This window comes from Sceloporus undulatus, unplaced genomic scaffold (genome assembly GCF_019175285.1).
Source record: "Sceloporus undulatus isolate JIND9_A2432 ecotype Alabama unplaced genomic scaffold, SceUnd_v1.1 scaffold_13, whole genome shotgun sequence".
Classification (NCBI taxonomy): Eukaryota; Metazoa; Chordata; class Lepidosauria; order Squamata; family Phrynosomatidae; genus Sceloporus; species Sceloporus undulatus.
Genome location: NW_024802935.1, coordinates 2,901,389 through 2,922,811, shown reverse-complemented (window position 1 = coordinate 2,922,811; position 21,423 = coordinate 2,901,389). Strand labels below are relative to the sequence as shown.

Here is a 21,423-nt window from a genome sequence, read left to right as displayed (position 1 = left end):
CTATTTCAAAGGGATCTGGCAACATAACACATGACAGTGGGAAGGATAGAGTTCCCCTTTCATGCCACGTGGAGAGAGGCATACTAAACAGTCATGTATAGATATAACATTTGTGTAAGTGTGTGATTGGTAGCACTGGGAAATTTGTAGGACAGTTTTGTGGCCTTGCAGAGATGGTTTGTGGGATTATTTCATAGCCATTTGAAATTATATATGTTGCCACCCACACATTCAATCTGACTTCAGAAGAAACTATAATCCTGTTGATGAAATAAAGGTAGGTGAGCTTACTTTTCCAGATTAGTGACACAGAATGCTTAGTCCCAATAGAGTACACTCACTGAATCATTTGTTGAATAGTGATCCCACAGATGGGGAGGTCTCAATGATTCACTGAATTTGTTTGAGGGTATAACAACAGCTTTTAGGTTAGACAGAACAATAAATACAGCAAATGTAGACACTGGAATCAACATAGCAAGGCAAATTTTTCATCAAAATATGATGGAAGAACAAAATAGCAACTCAGCAATTCAAGATTCTTTGCATCAGAGTTTCTTGTCACTCTAAAGCACTGATGGAGAAACTTTTAGAGGCCGAGTGCCCAAACTAAAAGGTTTTCCAACACCAGATGTTACCTGGTGCCAAGGGTGGGACTCCCACCCTCTGGGGGTGGGACTTCTGCTCCCTGGGGATGGGGCTTCTGGGTCAAGACCTCTTCCCCTGCCCTCCCGGACCTTCAGCTGCCTCTCCAGAGATAGCAGAAGGCCTAGCAGCATGGGAGGAAAAAGAGGAACAGGCATGCACCTCTTCCTCCTCCTCTCCCTTCACCGTTCTCGGTCTTCAGCTGCCTCCAAAGAACCAACTGGAGGCCAGGAAGGGTCGGAAAGGAGGAGGAACAGGTATGTGCCTCTTCTTCCTCATCTCTCAGTGCTGTTCCCAGCCTTCAGCTGCTTCCAAAGAGGCAGCTGGGGGCTGGGAAGGGTCAGAAAGAAGGAATAACAGGTGCACGACTCTTCCTCCTCTTCCCCTGCCATGTGCTGGGGGAAATGGTGTTGTGTGCCATCTCTGGCACATGTGCCATAGGTTTGCCATCACGGCTCTAAAGCATATATTTCAATGATTTTTAAAACATTTATATTGTAATTATATTTTATTGAATTTGTTTGGAATATTTTTGAATATTATTTCCATAATTTAGAGTAGAAGGGTCTGGCTTGTAAAGGGGCCCAACTGAGTGTATACGTTCTTTCCTAAATTTAACACATAGTAACAGTAGAAGGGAGTTAGCCCTTGGCATCCTACTGCACTCCTATCAATAACCTGGAAAGTTTCAGTTGGTAGAAGATAGTTATGGGAAATTTAGGTCAGTCTTGACATCTCAGTGTAAAAATATACATATAAACCATGCTGAAAGCTAATTTAACAACTGTAATTACAACGAGTAGTATAGGCCCCATGTATTCTCCAACCATGTCTGTATTCTCATATGTATTCCTTGTTTCTATGGGACTATAGTTCTTTTGTCCATTAATTTACAATTTTTGTCATCACTATTTTGATTTCCTAGGAATAACACCAGTAAGCAATGCAATTTATTCAGGCTGAAAACAATGAATAAAGATTTGTTTATTTCCAGCAAATAGGAAATATATGCAATCATTCTGTACACTGAGAGTCTCTCATTACCTCGTAGTGAACTGGAACTGCCAACAAAAATGACAGAAGTTGCTGTTTCTCAGAATGATAGTTTATCAGTCCATTGTGACATATGCTAAACCTTATTAGATACATTTGTGATATTCATTTGGGTAAAAAAATTGGGTAAAAAAAATACTGGACTATCTATGTTGTCCAACACTATTATGTTTTGATTAGATCAAAGTTCGTGCTAACAAGAGCCTGAATGGAAGTTTATGAAATTAGAATAGATGCAGTCTTGTCAACCAGAATGAGACTAATTTAAATGATCAATGATGATACCAGAAAAATGAATACTAGTGGAAACATATTGTCTGATAAGCATAAAAGCATATACGAAACAGATTGGTGCTTTTGAGAAACCTGGTTGAGTCACAACAGAAGACATAATATTATGGGAACCAATAAGGAGACATCTACATTTAGTTCTTCAACACAATTGCAGCATATTCAGTAAACTCAGTTTCCACAAAGGGCTCACTTTTCTCAAAATGTTCTCTATGGTTCAGTGTTGCATAAACAAGGGTATCCTGGTTTGCAGATAAGAGCTGGTTGGTGACAGATTTGTCATGTGCAGGTTTTGATGTTACCATGTTGGGCTTCTTGCAGTTGATTTGTCTGCTGTCAACAGCACTGCCACTGGGAAGCTGTTGCAAGGGAGAAACAAATTCATCATTTGACACATGGCTGCTAGTATCATTGCAGCATTTGACATTCTTATAGCTATTGATCAGACAGAGAGAGAGGAATGTGTCTACTCCTACCAGTAAGATGCAATGCAGGAATGTGAGTCACGTGGCCCTCTGGAGCAGTGGTTCCCAACCTATGGCTCTAATGATGTAGTTTAGGAGGAGTGCACTAGAGAATTCAAAGTACCTTTCCAAACTACAAATCCCAGGATGGAGCGATGGCAGATGAAATTGTATTATAGTGCTATAAATGTACAGTGTAGATACTCTGTTTTGACTAAAGTGCCCTTCTCACTTCTCCAGAGTCTTGTTACAAGACAATGTGTAACTTGCCTCTAGCATCTGTACATTTGTGAGATTTCAGAGGGAAAAAAAATAAATTCATATAAAACAATGCACATACATAAAAACGTGAATGGTTAAAATATACATAAGTGAAAAACACACACAAATATGATTTAGTTACAGAAATCAGGGAAACTGCAGAAATAAATGCACATATTAGGAAAATTTTGTACAAAGATAGCATAGATTTTGATGTGAAGAACAAACTACCAAGTTTCACAATCCAGGATGGAACCAGGATGGGAAGACAATGCAGATGGGATTCAGAGAAATTCAGTGAAATTGAGATTGAGAGATTTTCACATACTGTACTTGCTTCTGTGTGGTTGCTGGCTCTATAAACAACTACCGTATTTTCCAGCGTATAAGATAGCAATAATAGGATTTATTTATATACCGCCCAATCACTGGGAATCCGAGCGGTTTACAACAGAGGGGATAATAGATGGTTCCCTGCCCTCAGGCTTACAATCTAAAAGACACAACACAAAAGGAGAAGGGAATGGTGAGGGGGGGGGGGGGGGGGGGGGATCAGGTCCAGCAGTTCTTCTCTCCCTCTGAGGCCTGGACCAAGGCAGATGGACCGGAGGGAGGGCTCTTCTTCTTCCAGGCAGGTCTGTTGGAGCTATCCTGCCTCTCTCTCCCTTTTTACCCCCGTCTTATATGCCGGGTTGTGTTTGGCAGCCTCCATAGAGACAGGTGAATGGTGAATGGTGAATAGAGACAGGTGAATGGTGTAACCACCTCTCTGTCTCCGGGGTCCTTGCGGGTTCCTATCCTGGCAGGCACCACGGCTGGGCTCTCTCTCACTGCCATTGCTGGAAAAGATGGCAGAGAAGCGGCTCCAGAGCCAGTCCAGAGGAAGAGGGATGGTCGGGCTGAGAGAAAGAGCAAGCCCCTTATGCCTCGCTGCCTCCGCTGCCGCCTGGGATACTCCGCTCCTTCCGTGGCATGCCGGACTGCGAGAGGCCCTATTGCAACTTCTGACACCCGCCTTCCAGGCCTCCACAGAGGCCCTCTCAAACTGGCGCATGTGGGCGCCAGACCCCCTTAATTCGGCCTATAGGAGGCCAGGGACACTGCCTGCATGCGGCTTGGGGGTCATCTTATACGCCCAGTTGCCTTATACACTGGAAAATATGGTAGTCAAGTCAAGTTAATGTTTACTGTACTAGCCAAAGGCCCTGACAAAATGAGCTTATCAAAAAGTGTAAAACATTTAAAACAAAATGCACACAATACAAAGGACAAAAAGGAGTTAAAATAGTTAACTGATATAAAGGACAAAAGGGAAAAAAGGACATCTTTCCTGGATGTTAGTAAACTTATACAATATCATCATAAAATCTAATTAATACTTTGTGTCTTCAGGGAAATGTATGGCAATTTTATTTAACTCTCTCTTTCTAATCTTTTTTTGCAGCAATGGCGAAAAGAGCCACTCTATGTGTTAAACAGTCATTGGTGTCACTCAAAAGGAATAAACAGCTATATTCATGCCTAAGCACTGGGAATTGAGAATAATCATAGCCAAAAATAAATAGATGTTTCAATAAACAAACCTACCTCTTTTGTTTCTTCCTCTAAGGTTGATGAAACTGTCTTGTTTCCCCCTAAAAACAAAAAGAAAAACACATTATACTGTTGGAACAGCTTTTCCACATTAGCTGTAAAAGAATGAACCAGGCTCTGGGAATCTTTTGACTCATAAAACTGGGATCAGGCTAAATTTTGTTGGTAGGCTGAATTATCAAGATTATATAAGAGGCAGGCAATGCATATTAGAAATAAATTGGATTTCTCCAAGACTATGAGTTTCATAAATACTAAATAAATAAACCTCTGGAGAGTTATGAGAACATAGTTATGTACGTTGTCTAAAATAATCTGAAAGACAGGGGTCAGATAAATGAATTTCTCATCCCAGGGAAGAGAGTAGAAAATGGAAGACTGAAGACCAAAAAGTTCACCTTGAAGCCTCCGTTTAGATTGCAGCACGCCAAAGCAGCAGAAAATGAAGAGGCCCAGTGCTCCCAGGGATGACAGGATATAAATAATCAACATCTTGTTCTTTTCAGATGCTTCACGATCTTCTGTAGTATTTCTAGCGTCATCAAATACAGTGATGTTGCTGTAATCTACACAGACAGTGAATCAAATGACTATTGAAATTCCATGGAATAGTGATATTGTTGACCTTAAATACACTCTAGTTTTTGTTCTGTTTTTTTTTGTTTGTTTGTTAAGAGTGAAAAGAACCTCAGAGGGTTCTTCCCAAGCTGCTTTTAGATCCCAGTGACATGCACCAATTAGTCCCTACAACTACTTTCATTTCTTTGCAAAATAAAGAAAGCCCTCAGACATCATGAAACTTTGACCTGAGAAGGTGAGTCAAGATGTTCCTTGATTGAATCCATACAGTTTTGCAGAAAACAGAACTGAAACATAAGCCCTATTCAGGTGTTCAGGACAGGTTCAGTCTGAATTTTTGAGGAAAGAAACCCCTTCCATTGCCGCTCCCCTGATTGTCTGAAAAGAAGACATTTTACTACAGAGGGAACTCTTTACTGTCAGGGATGATGGGAGTTGTAGCTCTTCACCTCTGGCTTGAACTCACCACCTGGTTGTGCACCGCGCTGACCAGTTTTGGCCAGTGGTTATAGCTTAGCAGAGTTACAGAGAACAGGCTGAAGACCCCGACAAACTCTCCAAGCCTTCTCACTCTTGCTTCCACAGAAGTCTTCACACCCTTCTTCAGGATCCAGCTGGCTCTTGTAGCTTCACCCAAGACACCAGACAACTCAGTAGTCTTAAATAAAAGATCTACTTTATTCTACTATATACAGCTCCAAAACTATCCAACACAACTCCAATACAACAATACTCAACTCCTCACTATCCACTACTACTACCCACTCTACAACCCACAAAATACATTGGGATGCATAGTCATTATTATAGTCAATGCATGGTACCACCCACTGTTGTCTGTTTCCACCCAGGAGGCGTTTACATCATTCTCATTGGTTCTCTTGGTTCATCCTATAATTAATGATTTCATCATCTCAGCCTTGACCACTTAACAATTGTCAGGTGTGTCCAATTATCCACTTTACATTTCTTGTCCTTGGCATTCAGGACTTGTTAATTGTATTACCATTTACACCTGTGTGGTTCTCAATTGGCTTCTGCTGAGTCACCCTGACTCTCACATACATGTTTTATTTCACTTACTGTATAACCCATGTTGCTTTAGAGGATAATGTCTTCCTCAGAATATGTCTGCTCACACAAAAAGAGCGAAAAGAGAGTGAGGCTAATCTCAGTTCTAAATTCTGATCAACATGACTCTTAGTCAAAGTACGTTCAGGGGCTGAACAGATGGCTATTTTATGTCACCTTCCCGGAGGCTTCAGAGCAGGGGTAGGCAATCTTTTTGAGCCGGGGGCCGGGTTGCTGTCCCTCAGACAACTGGGGGGCCGAAGCCAAAAAATTAAAAATTAAATTTTTTAAAAAAAATTAGATATATAAATAAACCAGGACAAATGTAGGACAAAATTTTCAAATGGAAGACACTTTTTTAAAAAAAAATGAAGGACACGCGAAAAAATTTGCTGATTTTTTAAAAAATGTTAATATAAATGCATGTTTCTGAGGCTTCTATAGACAATTGCCCCCCAAAGGCCCTGGCGGCAATCGGCGGCAGGACTGGGCTGGGGCCGGTCCCAAGGCCTTGCCGGGCCGCATCCGGCCCGCGGGCCGCAGGTTGCCTACCCCTGCTTCAGAGTATGGCATTTAGTGCAGTTTGAGAGCACTTAAACTGGCATGGTTTCATCCTATGGAATCCTGGGATTTATAGCCTGTTGTGGTACCAGAGCTCTCATTTCTCATAAAAGTACAAATCACAGAATTCCATAGCATGGAGCCATGGCAGTTGAAGCGGTGTCAAACTGCATTAATTCTGGACTGTAGATGCAGCTTGAATTGCCAATCTCTGTTCCTTTTACGTTATTTTTACCCAGTTTTCTAACCATAGGCCCCATTTCCCCTCAACCAGCTTCCTTAAATATGTTGCAAACAGTGATAGCATAAAAGGCATCATTTTTTTGTTTCTTTGATACCCCATGGGACTGAAGGCAGCTCACATCAAGTACTCAGTACAATGGATGGATGGATGGATGGATGGATGGATGGATGGATGGATAGATAGATAGATAGATAGATAGATTCAAAAGTTAAATAAACATTAAACAGTTTTCTTAAAACACTAAATTAAAAATATTGAAAACACATTAAAGCATTGTAAGAAAATAAAAACATAATATACCCCACTGAAAAATCCTTTTGCCACTGTTACCTAAAAGACAAAAGCCTGCCTAAATAAAAAGTGATTTCCTACTGGTGGAAAGAGAGAAGGCATGGGGCCAACTAAGGTTCCTGTGGGAGGTAATTCCACAAATTGGGAGCAGCCAGAGAAGACCCTCTCCCTCATCTTCATCAAACACATATCTGATGGGGGTGGGACAGAAAGAAAGGATAGATCACTTATGATGCCTACCTTGAACAATAACCTCTATTGCATGGCCTGCAATGGTGCTGTTAGCCACATTTGCTTCACAACGATACGTTCCGCTATCATTTTTATTAATAGGTTGAAAAGTCAAAACAAAAATGTTTCCAGTTCTCCATGAAGTTGTGTGATTTGGTCCAAGACTTAAAGAGAAGAATTTCTTGAGCATTGTATTGTACATATGCCAATGCACATTGGGCTTCTTTTGACAGTACATCACAGGGCACTCTATAGAAGTTGAATCACCGGATTTGCTGTAGTACTTGGTATTCCTCTGGACAGTAACAGCAATAGTGCAGTTATCAGCCTGAACCGCTGAAAGAGAAGATGGACAAAACTTATGTTTTGCATACCTCATATATTTCAATACTGTATGCAGTGACTATGCAATATCATTCATAGCTCTACTCAATGTTTTTTTATTCATGAATCCATATAAATAACAAATAATAATAAAACTTTTATTTATATCCCGCTCTTCTGTAGCAAGACAATCAGAGTAGCTCACACTAAAACATCCACATACAATATAATACTGTATATACCCATGTATAAGTCTAGAAATTTAGATTTAAAAAATGACCCCAAAAACCTGAATCGACTTATCCATGGGTCAATGTAAGTATTGTATCAAAACTCTTATTTAAAAGGAGGAATCATCCCCCGGTGAAAGATAAGAGTGTAATCTGTTCTGGAAGCACCAATTCTCTCTAGTCTCTTATCCATCCAGTGATAAGAATATGCACAAAAATCATAGCTGGAATTTTGTAGGTTCTTTGACATTGTTTTGGTTTGCTTCATCCTTTTGATCCTTTGCTATATGCCCCTAAATTTTGCCCTCGACTTATCCACGGGCCATATCAAAATCCACAATTTTTGCCCCCAAACTTGCCTGCGACTTATACATGAGCTCGACTTATAGTCGAGTATATACGGTACATAAAATTATAATATCCCACCTTAAAAAAGAATTAAATATATTACAATTAAAAGTTTTTAAAATCAATTTATAATAAAAATAGGCAGGGTGGTAGTAAATACATGGTGTGAGGGGGTAATCAATCTGTGGCTGGGGAATTTATTCGGGAAAGGCCTGCCAGAAGAGATCCATTTTGACAGCTTTTTTGAAGCTGTCTAAGTTGGCAATTTGATGGATCTCGTCTGGCAGGTTGTTCCATAGCCTGGGAACATTTGCAGAAAAGGTCCTCTGGGGGGCTGCAGTTAATCTGGTCTTTAAAGACTGCAATAAATTCCTCCCAGAGGACTGGAGTGTGCGGGATGGATTGTATCGAAGTATACAATCTCTTAAATAGGTTGGATCCAAGCCATGTAGGGCTTTAAAGGTAATAACCAACACCTTGTACTGTGCCTGGAAACTAATAGGCAGCCAGTGGAATGACTTTAGGATAGGTGTTATCCGGTCACTCCTAGAATTTCCGGTAACTAACTTGCCTGCCATGTTTTGTACTACTGTAATTGGAGTTTCTGGACTAGGCACAAGGGTAGCCCCATGTAGAGTGCATTACAGAAATCTAGTCGTGAAGTTAATAATAATAATAACATCTTTATTTATATTTCTCGCCTCTCCCCATGGATCGAGGCGGGAGTACATCAGATAAAATCACCATTACAGCAAGCACAAACTTATCCAAAATTACATCAATTAATTGACAAAGCAAATGCAATAAATACATACAAATCCATACCTATACAGTGGACCCTTGTTATACGCTGGAGTTCGGTTCCAAGATCCCCCGTGTATAACAAAATCCGTGTATGCTCAAGTCCCATTACATATGACATAGCAAAATGGTGTCCCTTATAAAAAGTGGAAAATCAAGGTAAATTTATACTTTTTTGGAACATTTTCAATCCGTGTATGCTTAAATCCGTGTATAAAAAATCCGTGTATAAGAAGGGCCGACTGTATATGATTAATGGAAGATAGGGTGTTACCCAGGTTCAGTTATGGTGGATCAAATGGATAAGCCTGCTGGAAGAGATCTGTCTTTAGTGCTTTCTTGAAGTTACCAATGCATGTACTCCAGTTTCTAGGTCCCTTACTTCTAGGAATGGGCACAGCTGGCGTATCAGCTCCTGGGCTTGTCATGTGAAGCGAGGGATCTAAGAGCACCCCCAGACTACGAACACAGTCCTTTGAGGAGAGCGTGACCTCATTTAGGACTGGAGGTTGCAACCCAATACCTGGTTTGGGGGCCCCTACTGCAAGTACCTCCGTTTTGTCTGGATTTAACTTGAGCTTGTTTTCCCTCACCCAGACCATTACTGCTTCAAGACACTGATTGAGAAGAGAATCATAGAATTGTAGAGTTGGAAGAGACCACCAGGGCCATCCAGTCCAACCCCCTGCCATGCGGGAAATCCAAATCAAAGCATCCCTGACAGATGGCTATCCAGCCTCTGTTTAAAGACCTCCAAGGAAGGAGACTCTATCACCCTCGGAGGGAGTGCATTCCACTGTCGAACAGCCCTTACTGTCAGGAAGTTCCTCCTAATGTTGAGGTGGAATCTCTTTTCCTGTAGCCTGCATCCATTGTTCCGGGTTCTGTTCTCTGGAGCAGCAGAAAATAAGCTTGCTCCCTCCTCAACATGACATCCCTTCAAATATTTAAACAGGGCTATCATATCACCTCTTAACCTTCTTTTCTCCAGGCTAAACATCCCCAGCTCCCTAAGTCCTTCCTCATAGGACATGGTTTCCAGACCCTTCACCATTTTAGTTGCCCTCCTTTGGACACGCTCCAGTTTCTCAATGTCCTTTTTGAATTGTGGCACCCAGAACTGGACACAATATTCCAGGTGGGGCCTGACCAAAGCAGAATATAGTGGCACTATTACTTCTCTTGATCTAGACACTATACTTTTATTGATGCAGTCTAAAATTGCATTGGCCTTTTTAGCTGCCGCATCACACTGTTCACTCATGTTCAACTTGTGGTCTACTTGGACTCCTAGATCCCTTACACATGTAGTTTCATTCAGCCAGGTCTCCCCAATCCTATATTTGTGCATTTTATTTTTCCGCCCTAAGTGCAATACCTTACATTTCTCTGTGTTGAATTTCATTTTGTTAGCTTTGGCCCAGCTTTCTAGTCTATTCAGGTCATTTTGAATTTTGATCCTGTCCTCTGGGGTATTAGCTATTCCTCCTAATTTGGTGCCATCTGCAAATTTGATAAGTGTGCTCCCAATTCTGTCATCCAGGTCATTGATAAAGATGTTGAACAGCACTGGGCCCAGGACAGAGCCCTATGGGACCCCACTGGTCACTTTTCTCAAGGATGAAAAGGAGCCATTGTTGAGTACCCTTTGGGTTTGGCCGGTCAACCAGTTATAAATCCATGTAACAGCTACCTTGTCTAGTCCACATTTTACAAGCTTGTTTGCAAGAATGTCATGGGAAACCTTGTCAAAGGCCTTACTGAAATCAAGATATACTATATCCACAGCATTCCCTTCATCTACCAAGCTGGTAATTTTATCAAAGAAAGAGATTAGATTTGTCTGGCATGACTTGTTTCTCTGAAACCCATGTTGACTTTTTGTGATTATGGAATTGCCATCTAGATGTTCACAGACATTATCTGCTCTAGAATCTTTCCTGGTATTGATGTCAGACTAACTGGACGATAATTGTGGATTCCTCTTTTTTTCCCTTTTTGAAGATGGGGACAACGTTTGCCCTCCTCCAGTCTGCTGGGATCTCTCCTGTTTTCCAGGAGTTTTCAAAGATTATTGCCAATGGCTCCGATATTACATTTGCCAGTTCTTTTATTACTCTTGGATGGAGTTCATCTGGAACTGGAGACTTAAATTCATTTAGATTAACAAGGTATTCCTCTACTATCTCTTTACTTATTCTGTGCTGAAATTCCCCTATTCTGTCCTCTGCTCCTTTAGCCTCAGGTTGAGCACCCTTTTCCTTTTCTGAGAAGACTGAGACAAATAAGGCATTGAGTAATTCTGCCTTTTCTCTGTCTTCTGTTAACATTTTGCCATCTTCTCGATGCAGTGGCCCTACCATTTCCTTCTTCTTACTTTTGCTGCGAACATATCCAAAAAAGCCCTTTTTGTTGTTCTTAACCTCTCTAGCAAGCCTGAGTTCATTCTGCGCTTTAGCTTTTCTGACTTTACCCCTGCACATGCCTGCTATTTCTTTGAATTCCTTTTTCATGATTTCCCCCTTTTTCCATTTCTTATACATATTCTGTTTCAAACTTAGCTCGGTTGAAAGTTCCTTAGTCATCCATCCTGGTTTCTTGAGACACCTCCCATTTTTCTTTCTTACTGGAACTGTTTTAAATTGTTCCTTCAGTATCTCCCTTTTGAGAAAGTCCCATCCATCCTGAACTCCTTAATCTTTTAGTATTTCTGACCATGGGATCGCCCTCAATACTTCTCTAAGTTTACTGAAATCCGCTCTCCTAAAGTCTAGGATGCGTGTCTGACTATGCCTGGCTTCTCCTTTCCACTGTATTACATACTCCAGGAGAACATGGTCACTTCCACCTAATGATCCCACCACTTGCACCCCATTAATCAAGTCATCCTTGTTGGTTAGGAGCAGATCTAAAATAGCTGATCCCCTTGTTGACTCTTCCACCTTTTGGACAATTGTCTTCCAGGAAAGTGAGGAATTTGCTAGACCTTGAGGATTTTGCTGAGTTTGACTTCCAGCAAATATCAGGATAGTTGAAGTCACCCATCACTACTACATCTCTCCTTTCTGAATGTGTGGTCATCTGTTCTAGAAAGGCATCATCCAATTCCTCAATCTGACTTGGAGGTTTGTAATAGACTCCCACCATAACATCCTTGTTGTTTCCCTCCCCTTTAATTTTTATCCAGATGCTCTCCACCTGGCTTCCATGATTGATGTCCTGGATCTCTTCATTGGTGTAAATATCTCTGACATATAGTGCTATTCCTCCTCCTTTCCTGTTTGGCCTATTTCTCTTAAAGACATTATACCCCTCTATTTCCAATTATGAGACTCATCCCACCAGGTTTCGGTGATGCCTATTATATCATATTTGCTTTGTTGTACTAGGAGTTCAAGTTCATCTTGCTTATTTCCCATGCTCTGTGCATTAGTGTAGAGACATTGCAGACCATGGTTCCCTTTTATTTGCTGCCTGTGCAAGGTTTTTTGCCTCCCACTGTTAGGTCCTTGCACTTTTTTTTCTTGTTTCCTCTATGTCAGTTTGACTATTTTCGCCTTCCTTAATATTGTCTCTCTTCCCCTCGGAACTCAGTTTAAAGCCCTCCTGATCAAGTTCTTGAGACTGTTGGCAAAAACATTTCTTCCAACTAGCGTGAGATGCAACCCATCCGTTGCAAGAAGTCCCTCCTCATGGAACAGCAGCCCATGATCGAAGAATCCAAATCGTTCTCGGCGGCACCATCTGTGAAGCCAGTTGTTCACATCCGCTATTTTCCTCTCCCTTCCAGGACCGTGCCATTCAACTGGCAGAAGAGACGAGATGACAACTTGTGCATCCATTCCTTTCAGCTTCCTACCAAGCGCCTTGTAATCCCTTTTGATGTTCTGAAGGCTGTGTCTTGCAGTATCATTGGTTCCCAAGTGGACCAAAAGGAAGGGGTATTGGTCAGTAGGCTTGACCAGTCTTGTCAGCCTCTCTGTCACATCACGGATCTTTGCCCCGGGGAGACAACACACCTCTCAAGACATCTTGTTACATCACTACAAATCACTGCTTCTGTACCCCTCAGCAAGGAGTTCCCCACTACGACCACACGCCTCCTCCGAGGCTTAGCAGCAACTGTTCCCTCGGGTGGGACTCTCAGGCTCCCCTGCTCTGTCTCTGAAGTCTGTCCATTCTGCTCTTCTTCATCCTCCTTGATAAGGGAAAGAGCTTCGAATTGATTCTCTAGCTGCAAGCTCCCAGAACAATCCCTTCTTGGCTTACTTCTCTTTGTGACATTCCTCCAGCTGTCTGCCTCCTGTGTATGGGAAGTGACCTTCTCCGCCCTAGCATCTTCCTCTGTGTGGTACTCATTGAAGATCGTTAATCCTGTTTGTATCCAGAAAATCCTCTTGTTCCCTAATATGCTGAAGTGTAGCTAATCTTGACTCCAGCTGCTGCTCTTTCTCCTCCAAGAGTGCTACCAACTTGCACTTGGTGCATGTGAAGTTCTCCACTTCTGTAGGCAAGTAGACAAACATCCCACAAGCGTTGCAGGTGACTGCAGCAGATCCCTCGGCATCCATACTGCAAATCTTTAGTAATGCCTGAAACAGGACTGTGGGCTTCCTCCTCAAAAAATTCTCTGGTAAACACCAATGTTAAGGCCCCTGATGACTTGGCCTTTTCACCAGTCTGTGGAAGCGAGCTCAATCTACTGGGAATACAACTTTATAGGAATGTCCTGGCTGCTATCTTATACTTAAAGGCAAGGTTCGGTTTCAATTTCTGTTTCTAACCCGATGCCACTTGTGTAGAGTTGTTGAGTTAAAAAAAAATTAAAATCCGCATGCCGAGAGATGCCATCTGTCATCGAAGCTGTTGACCGAGGCATGGAGAAGTATATTTGGGTGTCATCAGTGTACAGATAACACCCCACTCCATGTCTACAGATGATTTCTCCCAGTGGCTTCATATATATGTTAAATAGCATCGGGGACAGAATGGTGCCTTGAGGGATGCCATGTCTAAGCTTCTTTGAGGAGTGTCTGTCCCTGAGTGTTTTTCCTGCAAGATATGTTTAACTGGCTGGAATGGAATGGCTAACTAATATGCTGTAGTTGTAGTTGTGTGCCCTCAAATCATTTCTGACTTACGACAATCATAAAGTGAAATTATCATGAAATTTTCTCACATTTGTTCAGAAGGGGTTTGCCATTGCCTTCCTCTAAGGCTGAGAGAGTGTGATCTGCACAAGATAACACAGGGGGTTTCCATAGATGAGCAGGGACTTGAACACAGGTCTCCCAGAGTCCTAGGCTATGTGTTCTGGTGCTGGGGCTGCTCCACCATGCCTCCATTACCTGGGGCCTTCTGTTGCAATGCTGGTTGATTGTTTGAACATGAATACGCCTGTGCCACCCAGTATCCTCTGACGTCAGAGCGAGTGATTTGTCACAGTGGCAGCCATGCCAGGCAGCACAGCAGGACACATTGTAAACAACCATCCAGCATCACAACAGCAGGAGCCACATCACCTGGAATGATCTGAAGCAAAAAGTGAGTTTAAAAAAAAATTTTTTTAAGGGATGGGGGTATATGATGGGTTTGGTGCTAAACTGGCTGAACTTCACTTGGACAGTTCACACTAAAACTGGGGATTAGGCCATGCTTTCTCTGAACTCCTTGCCATAGGAAGAGGGGAAGAATTCTTTACAGAGTCCTAACGCTTAGTTAATATGACTGAGCATAAAATGCTTGGCTTTAGTCATTTTCACTGTTTTAATCATAACCAGGCTCCTTAATGTTGGTGTTAGAAATATGAATGGCCAACAATCAGCTCTCCTTAAGCAGCATCAGTTTAATGACAATGCTGAAAGTTGTATTCTACTGAAGCTAACATCCATTCTCTCCCAGAAAGAAATCTTAGGTATTAAGGGGAATCTTTTCTTTTAAAATAAGAGCTACCCCTGGAAATGCAGTGTCTGTGTGTGGTGGTGGCAGGAATACAGACCCTACATGTTACTGTAGTTCCCAACAAAATTGGGAGCCAGCTTTTATGTGAGATTGTGAGAGCATCTACCTGCATCATACACCCTCGCAGGTTCCAGGTGATGGAGGATGCTACCATGGTTTCAGTGGTATTAGTGGGGTCAGTGGACACTGCAAATTCTTCAGAAATCAGGATCCCAGAGAGGCACAAATCAGGGGTGTGAGGGGTACACACAGAGACAAATACACACGTGTTGCCCACTCCAGGCTTAAAAGCTGTGGGCCCCAGCAACTGCAGCTCATTTAGGGCCCGTCTAATATCCTGATACCCTACTGCAGTCAGTAGGAGACATGAACTGGAGGAGGCTGTTGTTGGCAAAAAAAACCCCAACATCTGCTAACCAAAGGCAGCTGCAGCTACAGAAAATGGAAGTGGAATCATGTATGTGGCTGAGATTGGAGAACAAGTGCTTAAGTGTTATAGTGGAATCACAGCTGGTGGAATTTTCGATCTGGAGGAATGGTGATGTAGCTGCCCCACATCTGTGTTTCCTCTGAGCTTTGCTGCAGTTCTTACAGTAGCTGGGTGTATGGTTGGGGTTGTTTGGATACAATACACAGTTGTAAGCTAAGCCTGTTGAAATGTAAAACATTTTGAGGTGATCTGGCCTTGAATGAGCCTCATAACACTCATTATGAAAGACAGTTAAAGGTGAAGATAAAAATTACTAAAACTGGTGGTCATTCATTATGAACCCAATTGTCTATACTGGAACTTTCTTTAGGGTGTGGATGTGCAGGCTATTGTGCATCAGCACCTGCATTTCAAAATGCACCACTATACCACTAGTGTGATATTGTAACTTTAATTTTTAAAAAAGAGTAAACTTATGTTACGAAAAATCTGGGACTTTTTACAAAAGTTTGCACAGAAAACTGAATCTATTTGGCCAGCTGTTGTATTTATACACCTCCATCCAACCACAAAGTTTCCTATAATGGTTTTCAGTTAGTTAGTTTGAGAGTTCCCTCCTCTCAGGCTTACAGTCTCAATAAGAGATGACACACAAGGAAAGAGGAATGGTGGCTGGGAAGTTAACTTCAGCAGTTCCTGGCTGTTCTCCTCAAAAAAGCAGCAGCAATGGCAATTGGAACATGGAAGGAGAGAGGGGCTCTCACCAGCCAGTGGAGCCCAAGCACAATGGAGGTGGGACTGACTGTTCTTCCCTTTCTAAGAAGCCATAGCATCCACAGATGGCAAGCCCCATTATCCCAAATGGTAGTTCTCAGAATTGCCCGTGCCAAAATAACCAAACAAATAGATTAAAAATATAAAAGACATTGTTTAAAATGTGCCATAAATCAGAACTGATTTGAAGGCACATAGCAGCAACAACCAAGATGTTGTCACACCAAGCTGGCAAGTTAGGGCTGAAATCCCTAAACATGGATAAGTGTGACCTTTGCTTCACCTTGCTTAACATGGGCCTGAGAGTCTTTCCTGCCATCCTTTCTCTCTCTTTCTCTGCCTTATAGAATGGGTAAGAAGGGTTGACCTTTACTTCATACTTTCATTACCCAGATCAATTTTTTCCAATTATTGGTTCCATTATTTCTGTCGTTCTTAATAAAAATTGTCTTCTGATGTTGTAGGTCCAGGCTGCATGTACACTGCAGAATTAATGCAGTTTTACATCATTTTAACTGTCATGGCTTAATGCTATGCAATTCGTGGATCTGTAGCTTTGTAAGATATCTAGCCTTATCTGTCAGAGAGCTCTGTTGCCACAAGAAACTACAAATGCCAGATGGAGCCATGCCAGTTAAAGAGGTATCAATCTGCATTAATTCAGCAGTGTGTCAGAAGCCCAAGACAAATGTAGAATCTAGAACAATTTTTCTTGTTTATTTAAATGAATTACTATACCATATATTTTGATAATAAACCTGGTTGCTTGAAGACAGCTGATGGGGTCTAGTCCAAAGGATTTTTGAATACAGTGGTACCTCGGGATACGAAATACCCAGGTTACGAAATTTCCGGGATACGAAAAAATCCCATTGGAAATAATTGTTCCGGGTTACGAATGTTTTTTCGGGTTACGAAGAAAATTTTTGGTGCTTTTCGGCACTTTTTCGCACGAAACGCGGCTTTTCCCCATTAGCGCCTATGGCAATTCGGCTTACGAAGGCTTTTCGGGTTACGAAAGCGGCCGCGGAACGAATTAATTTCGTAACCCGAGGGAGCAGTGTACTGGAATTTCACAGCCCTGTCTAGGACCTGATAACAAGGCTACTGTTTTACATTCAGTAGGTTATGGATGCTAACTATCCATTGAATTAACTGCAGGTTAAATTTCAGTAACTAAAGTGGGCCACTGTGTCGTTCACTATGACCTGGGAGAGGATTGCCATATGTCTTCAAGTTGTTTCTGACTTATGGTGACCCTACGGCTTGAAAATATTCCAAAAAGATATAAACCTCCAAAAGCAAACCTTGACTTTGCTATTTTATATAAGGGACACCATTTTACAGTCAAACCTTGTACCTGCAGATTTGGGGTTTTATTGGTAGGATTTGTTCAGAGGACGTTTGAGAGTATCACAATACAATGCTGAATACAAATTGTCTCAGGAAACCTGCATGGTGTATAACAAACCTGCCTACATGTGTATTGAGAGGAAATGGTAAATAATGGAGTCAAATAGAAATGCATTGCAAAAAACAGAGCCTCCGCATAAAGAGGAAATATATTTATGATAAGCATTAAGCTAATTCATAACAACAGTGGTTCGTGATAACACAGCCATACCATCATTGCTGTTTACATTAAATGCTACAGTAGGGCAGAAAACCATTGTCTTGATTTATGCTTAAAGGAATCAAATCACACTTCTTGACAATGGCAACTTGTCATCGATATGCAGGGTGGGGTGTGCCTTATCCTGCAGTGGTGGGATGAAACCCTCCTCCCCAACTCAAATGCCAGATTTATGGTACTTCCTGATGAATTCTAATCCAGAGGTCTCATGCATGGACCCTACATTTGATGATGAATGGGTTTTAGCTATCTGGTTTTTTTTTTTCTAAATAAACCATCTTTTAAGGTTAAACTCTCACTAGATGCCTTCAAGTGAGATTTTCATAAACATAATAAAGAAAAGGTGTTGATGATGAGGAGGGGATAACAACAGTCATCATTGCCACCATCACCAACAACATATCAAAGCCAACAGCTGGAACCAGGGAGCACTACAGACACAAAAGCCCCCAGAGACTCCTAACCCAAGCCTGGACTGGTGTGGTTATTCAGTGAAGAAACTGCACTGTATCTCTTCACAGTGGTCTTTTCTTTATTGACTTCTTTTTCAACATTGAGCCCAAGTACTACATACTCCAAGGCTGACGCATGTCTTTAACTAAGCTCTGTCTCATATTTCACTATTTTTTCTTGGCTGAAGCCATATCTTGGTCTTACAGCCATATCTTGTCTACTATGCAACATCTAGAAAGAGGCTTTCATGCACATTTTATTGTCTTTCTGATAAACAGATTTATTTTTAATTAGAGCATCTTACCATACACCCATGGCTTGTCCACCACCATCATCAAAAAGAAAAAATCCAGTGCCAAACTGCCTGTGTTCATGGCCTGTAGATGTCTTCACTTCATGATCTTCATGGGAATGAAAGAGATACTATTGGTATGGAATGATTTTCTCTTGCCTTTTAAGCACCTTCCTCAATTAGCTTGCAATGGTTCATAAGGAGAAGGGTGTGCTTTTTAAAAGACATCTTAAGAGGGTAGACAAGTACCAAGAAATGAGGGAGGGAGTAGGAAAAAACCCTCTGTCCCACCCACAGATCTGCTTTGTTCATCAGAGATCTTCCTGCAGTGTCGCAAAGTGTCTTCTGCTTCTTGTTTTCAAAAGCCAAACTGAAGTAATGTGCTATTTTGCATTTTTGTACTTTTCCATCTCTCAAGAGAAACTGCTGAATTTAATTTTAAAAAATGCTCAAAATAAAAGGAGATAAATGGTTTTTCAAAAATAAAATTTGAAAATTTAGATAGAAAGTTTTGTTATTTTGCAATATCTTCTTGTGATGTTTTCGATTTTTATAGCACTACTAATAGTGAACTTAGTTTTATTATTATTTATATGGGAATAATAAGCCTGTACTGCAAATAGATCAAGAGAATTAATTTTAGAGCTTCATTTAGTCACATTTTACACAAACTCCTTTTTACTTAGGTTATTTTTAGTTTCTTCTGTTGTGAGAGTGTGTGTTTAAGAAGCATAGGGACATAGGTGAAACATATACTTCTTGGAAAGAATTTTACATAGAAAAAATGCTTAATTTAATTTAATTTAATTTAAAATGTGCATCTTTATTTTTGCATCTACATAAGGTATAAAACAGCATATTGATTTCAATGGTGTTTAAGCATGACATGAATAGCAGGGATATGAGAGTGTTAGGGAAATATTCCCAACATGTTCATTTGAAAGGAGTGTCCTTGAGTGACGACACGAGAACCCGAAATGTCCATAGGCAATACACACTTTATTTGGCCAAGGCGACAGCACACCAGCAGATGGTGATAAAATTGCTGCCGCACCCAATAGCTATTTCCAAAAGTTTTTATAGCAAAACACAGTTCATTATTTACATAGCATTAGCTTAATTGGCTATTTAGTACACACGATTATACCACAGGCAGTTAATTGGCTATTGTCTAAACAACAAATAATTGGTTGCATTTACTGTCCACGCAATGGTCACGTATGTTCTTATTGGCTCTACATTTGCTTGGAGTCTGGAATGAAAAGAGATACTTAGCTGTTCCCTTCAAGGCCACAGCAAAGCCAGAGCATTGTATTCAGAGCTCTCTAGAGAAAGGAGGGGTGAGGGGGTGAGTGTGTACTATGGTCACACACAGTAACAAAAGGTGGGGGCCATCATAGCCCATGCACTTTTACTCTGTAGCTCATTCTATGAGTCTACTGTAACCACTGATTCTTTTGCAAAGCCATGTACAGAAGCAGAAAACAAGAAAGCCTAAGTTCAGCCATATTTATGTCCCTCTCAAGAGCATTTATGTATACACAATCAAAACAACAATTAAAACAAGAGTCTGTAAGATCAGGGCATTAAGAGGCCCATGCATGGCTCTTGCCTCACTCTGTTCTAAAAATGGAGCTGAGGAAATCATACTTTATCATCTCAAGATAAGCAAAGCTCAACAAATTATCAAATGTATTTTCAGATGATTAAATGTGTTTTCTAAAACTCAGGGTTAGAGAGCATTTTGAAACTGAATCTAGGGCATAATAGATGTGGCACACAAGAAAGTAAAACTCCTTAGAAGCATTATTTGCAAAACAATGCCATCTATAGGTGGTTGGCTATAACATTATCCTTACAACCCTACAGCTATAGTATCATTACCATAAAGGTAGCTGTGTTAATAAAGGGCCTGAATACCCCAAGGCATCAATTCCACTTGGAAGTTAACCAGGATCAGCCAGGATGGGAGACCACCAATCAATACCAGGTTGTATAAGCTACATTTCAGAGGAAAGAACTAGGAAAACCACCTCTGAGTATTCCTTTCCTAAGAAAAACCCTAGAATCCCATTTTGAAAGAAAAGTAGGATATAAATTCCTTAAATAAATAAATACTCTGTAAAATTTGTGAGGTCGACATAGGTTGACAGGTGACTTGAAGGTGCACACACATACACACACAGATATGTTAATCTGTTGCAATAAAACAGCCAAAGAATCTTCGGACATCTTAAAGACTAACATTTTTTTCATAGCTTTAGTTTTTGGTTGGTAGCAAGGTATAGTGGTTTGAATGTTGGACTTTGCCAAGGTTTGTTCATAGGAGGCATGTCACTGCCATCTTTTGAGGCGGAGAGAGTGTGACTTGCCCAAGGTCACCTAGTGGGTTTCCAAGGCCAAGCTGGGATTTGAACCATGGTCTCCACAATCAGAGTCCAACACTGAAACCACTACACCACACTAGTCTCTGCTAGTATATGAGAACTGAGCAAAAAGGAAAAAAGAAAAAGCAGTAAGAACAGAAGAAACTATCAAGAGTACTAAAACAAAGAAAATCATGTATTCTCCTCTATCCCTCCACAGGACTAAGGAGACATAAAGCACTCGTTCCCAGAAAGAGAACCGAGAAAAGGAAACCAAGACTAGGAATTACAACAGATAATGTTCATCAATGCTTCTTACATAGGGTTGCCATAACTGAGGAGCTCCGAACCGGGACAAATGTAGGACAAGGCTTTAAAATGTAGGAACTTTTTTTTAAGGTCCTACATTTTAAAACCTTGTCCTCCTGCTCCTTCTCGGCTTGGGAGGAAGCCTCGGCCTCCTCTCAGGCTGGGAAGGATGCAAGGGCTGCTCCTCATCGCGGTGATCACCGCGGTGGGAAGCAGCC

The 21,423-nt window shown here is 41.2% G+C and overlaps 1 protein-coding gene across 1 annotated transcript; it reads right to left on the bottom strand.

Annotated features, from left to right (window-relative positions):
• Positions 1-388: 388 nt before the first annotated feature.
• On the bottom strand, positions 389-18,646 carry LOC121917234 (B- and T-lymphocyte attenuator-like). The gene is made up of 5 exons (XM_042442992.1): positions 18,543-18,646; positions 7,294-7,620; positions 4,706-4,873; positions 4,302-4,348; positions 389-2,348 (listed from the first exon to the last, which is right to left on the bottom strand). Exons 1-5 carry the CDS (start codon positions 18,610-18,612, stop codon positions 2,124-2,126), a joined length of 837 nt encoding a protein of 278 aa, XP_042298926.1. The 5' UTR covers positions 18,613-18,646; the 3' UTR covers positions 389-2,123.
• Between the last annotated feature and the right edge of the window lie 2,777 nt (positions 18,647-21,423).

Bases quoted from the DNA above. Each gene is read 5' to 3' on its own strand.
- LOC121917234 (XM_042442992.1), bottom strand. From the start codon at position 18,612: ATGAACACAGGCAGTTTGGCACTGGATTTTTTCTTTTTGATGATGGTG. The intron at 4,874-7,293 runs GTAGGCATCATA...CTGTCTGTGTAG, and splicing joins AATAGAGGTTATTGTTCAAG to ATTACAGCAACATCACTGTA. The intron at 4,349-4,705 runs GTGAACTTTTTG...TTTTGTTTTTAG, and splicing joins ATCTAAACGGAGGCTTCAAG to GGGGAAACAAGACAGTTTCA.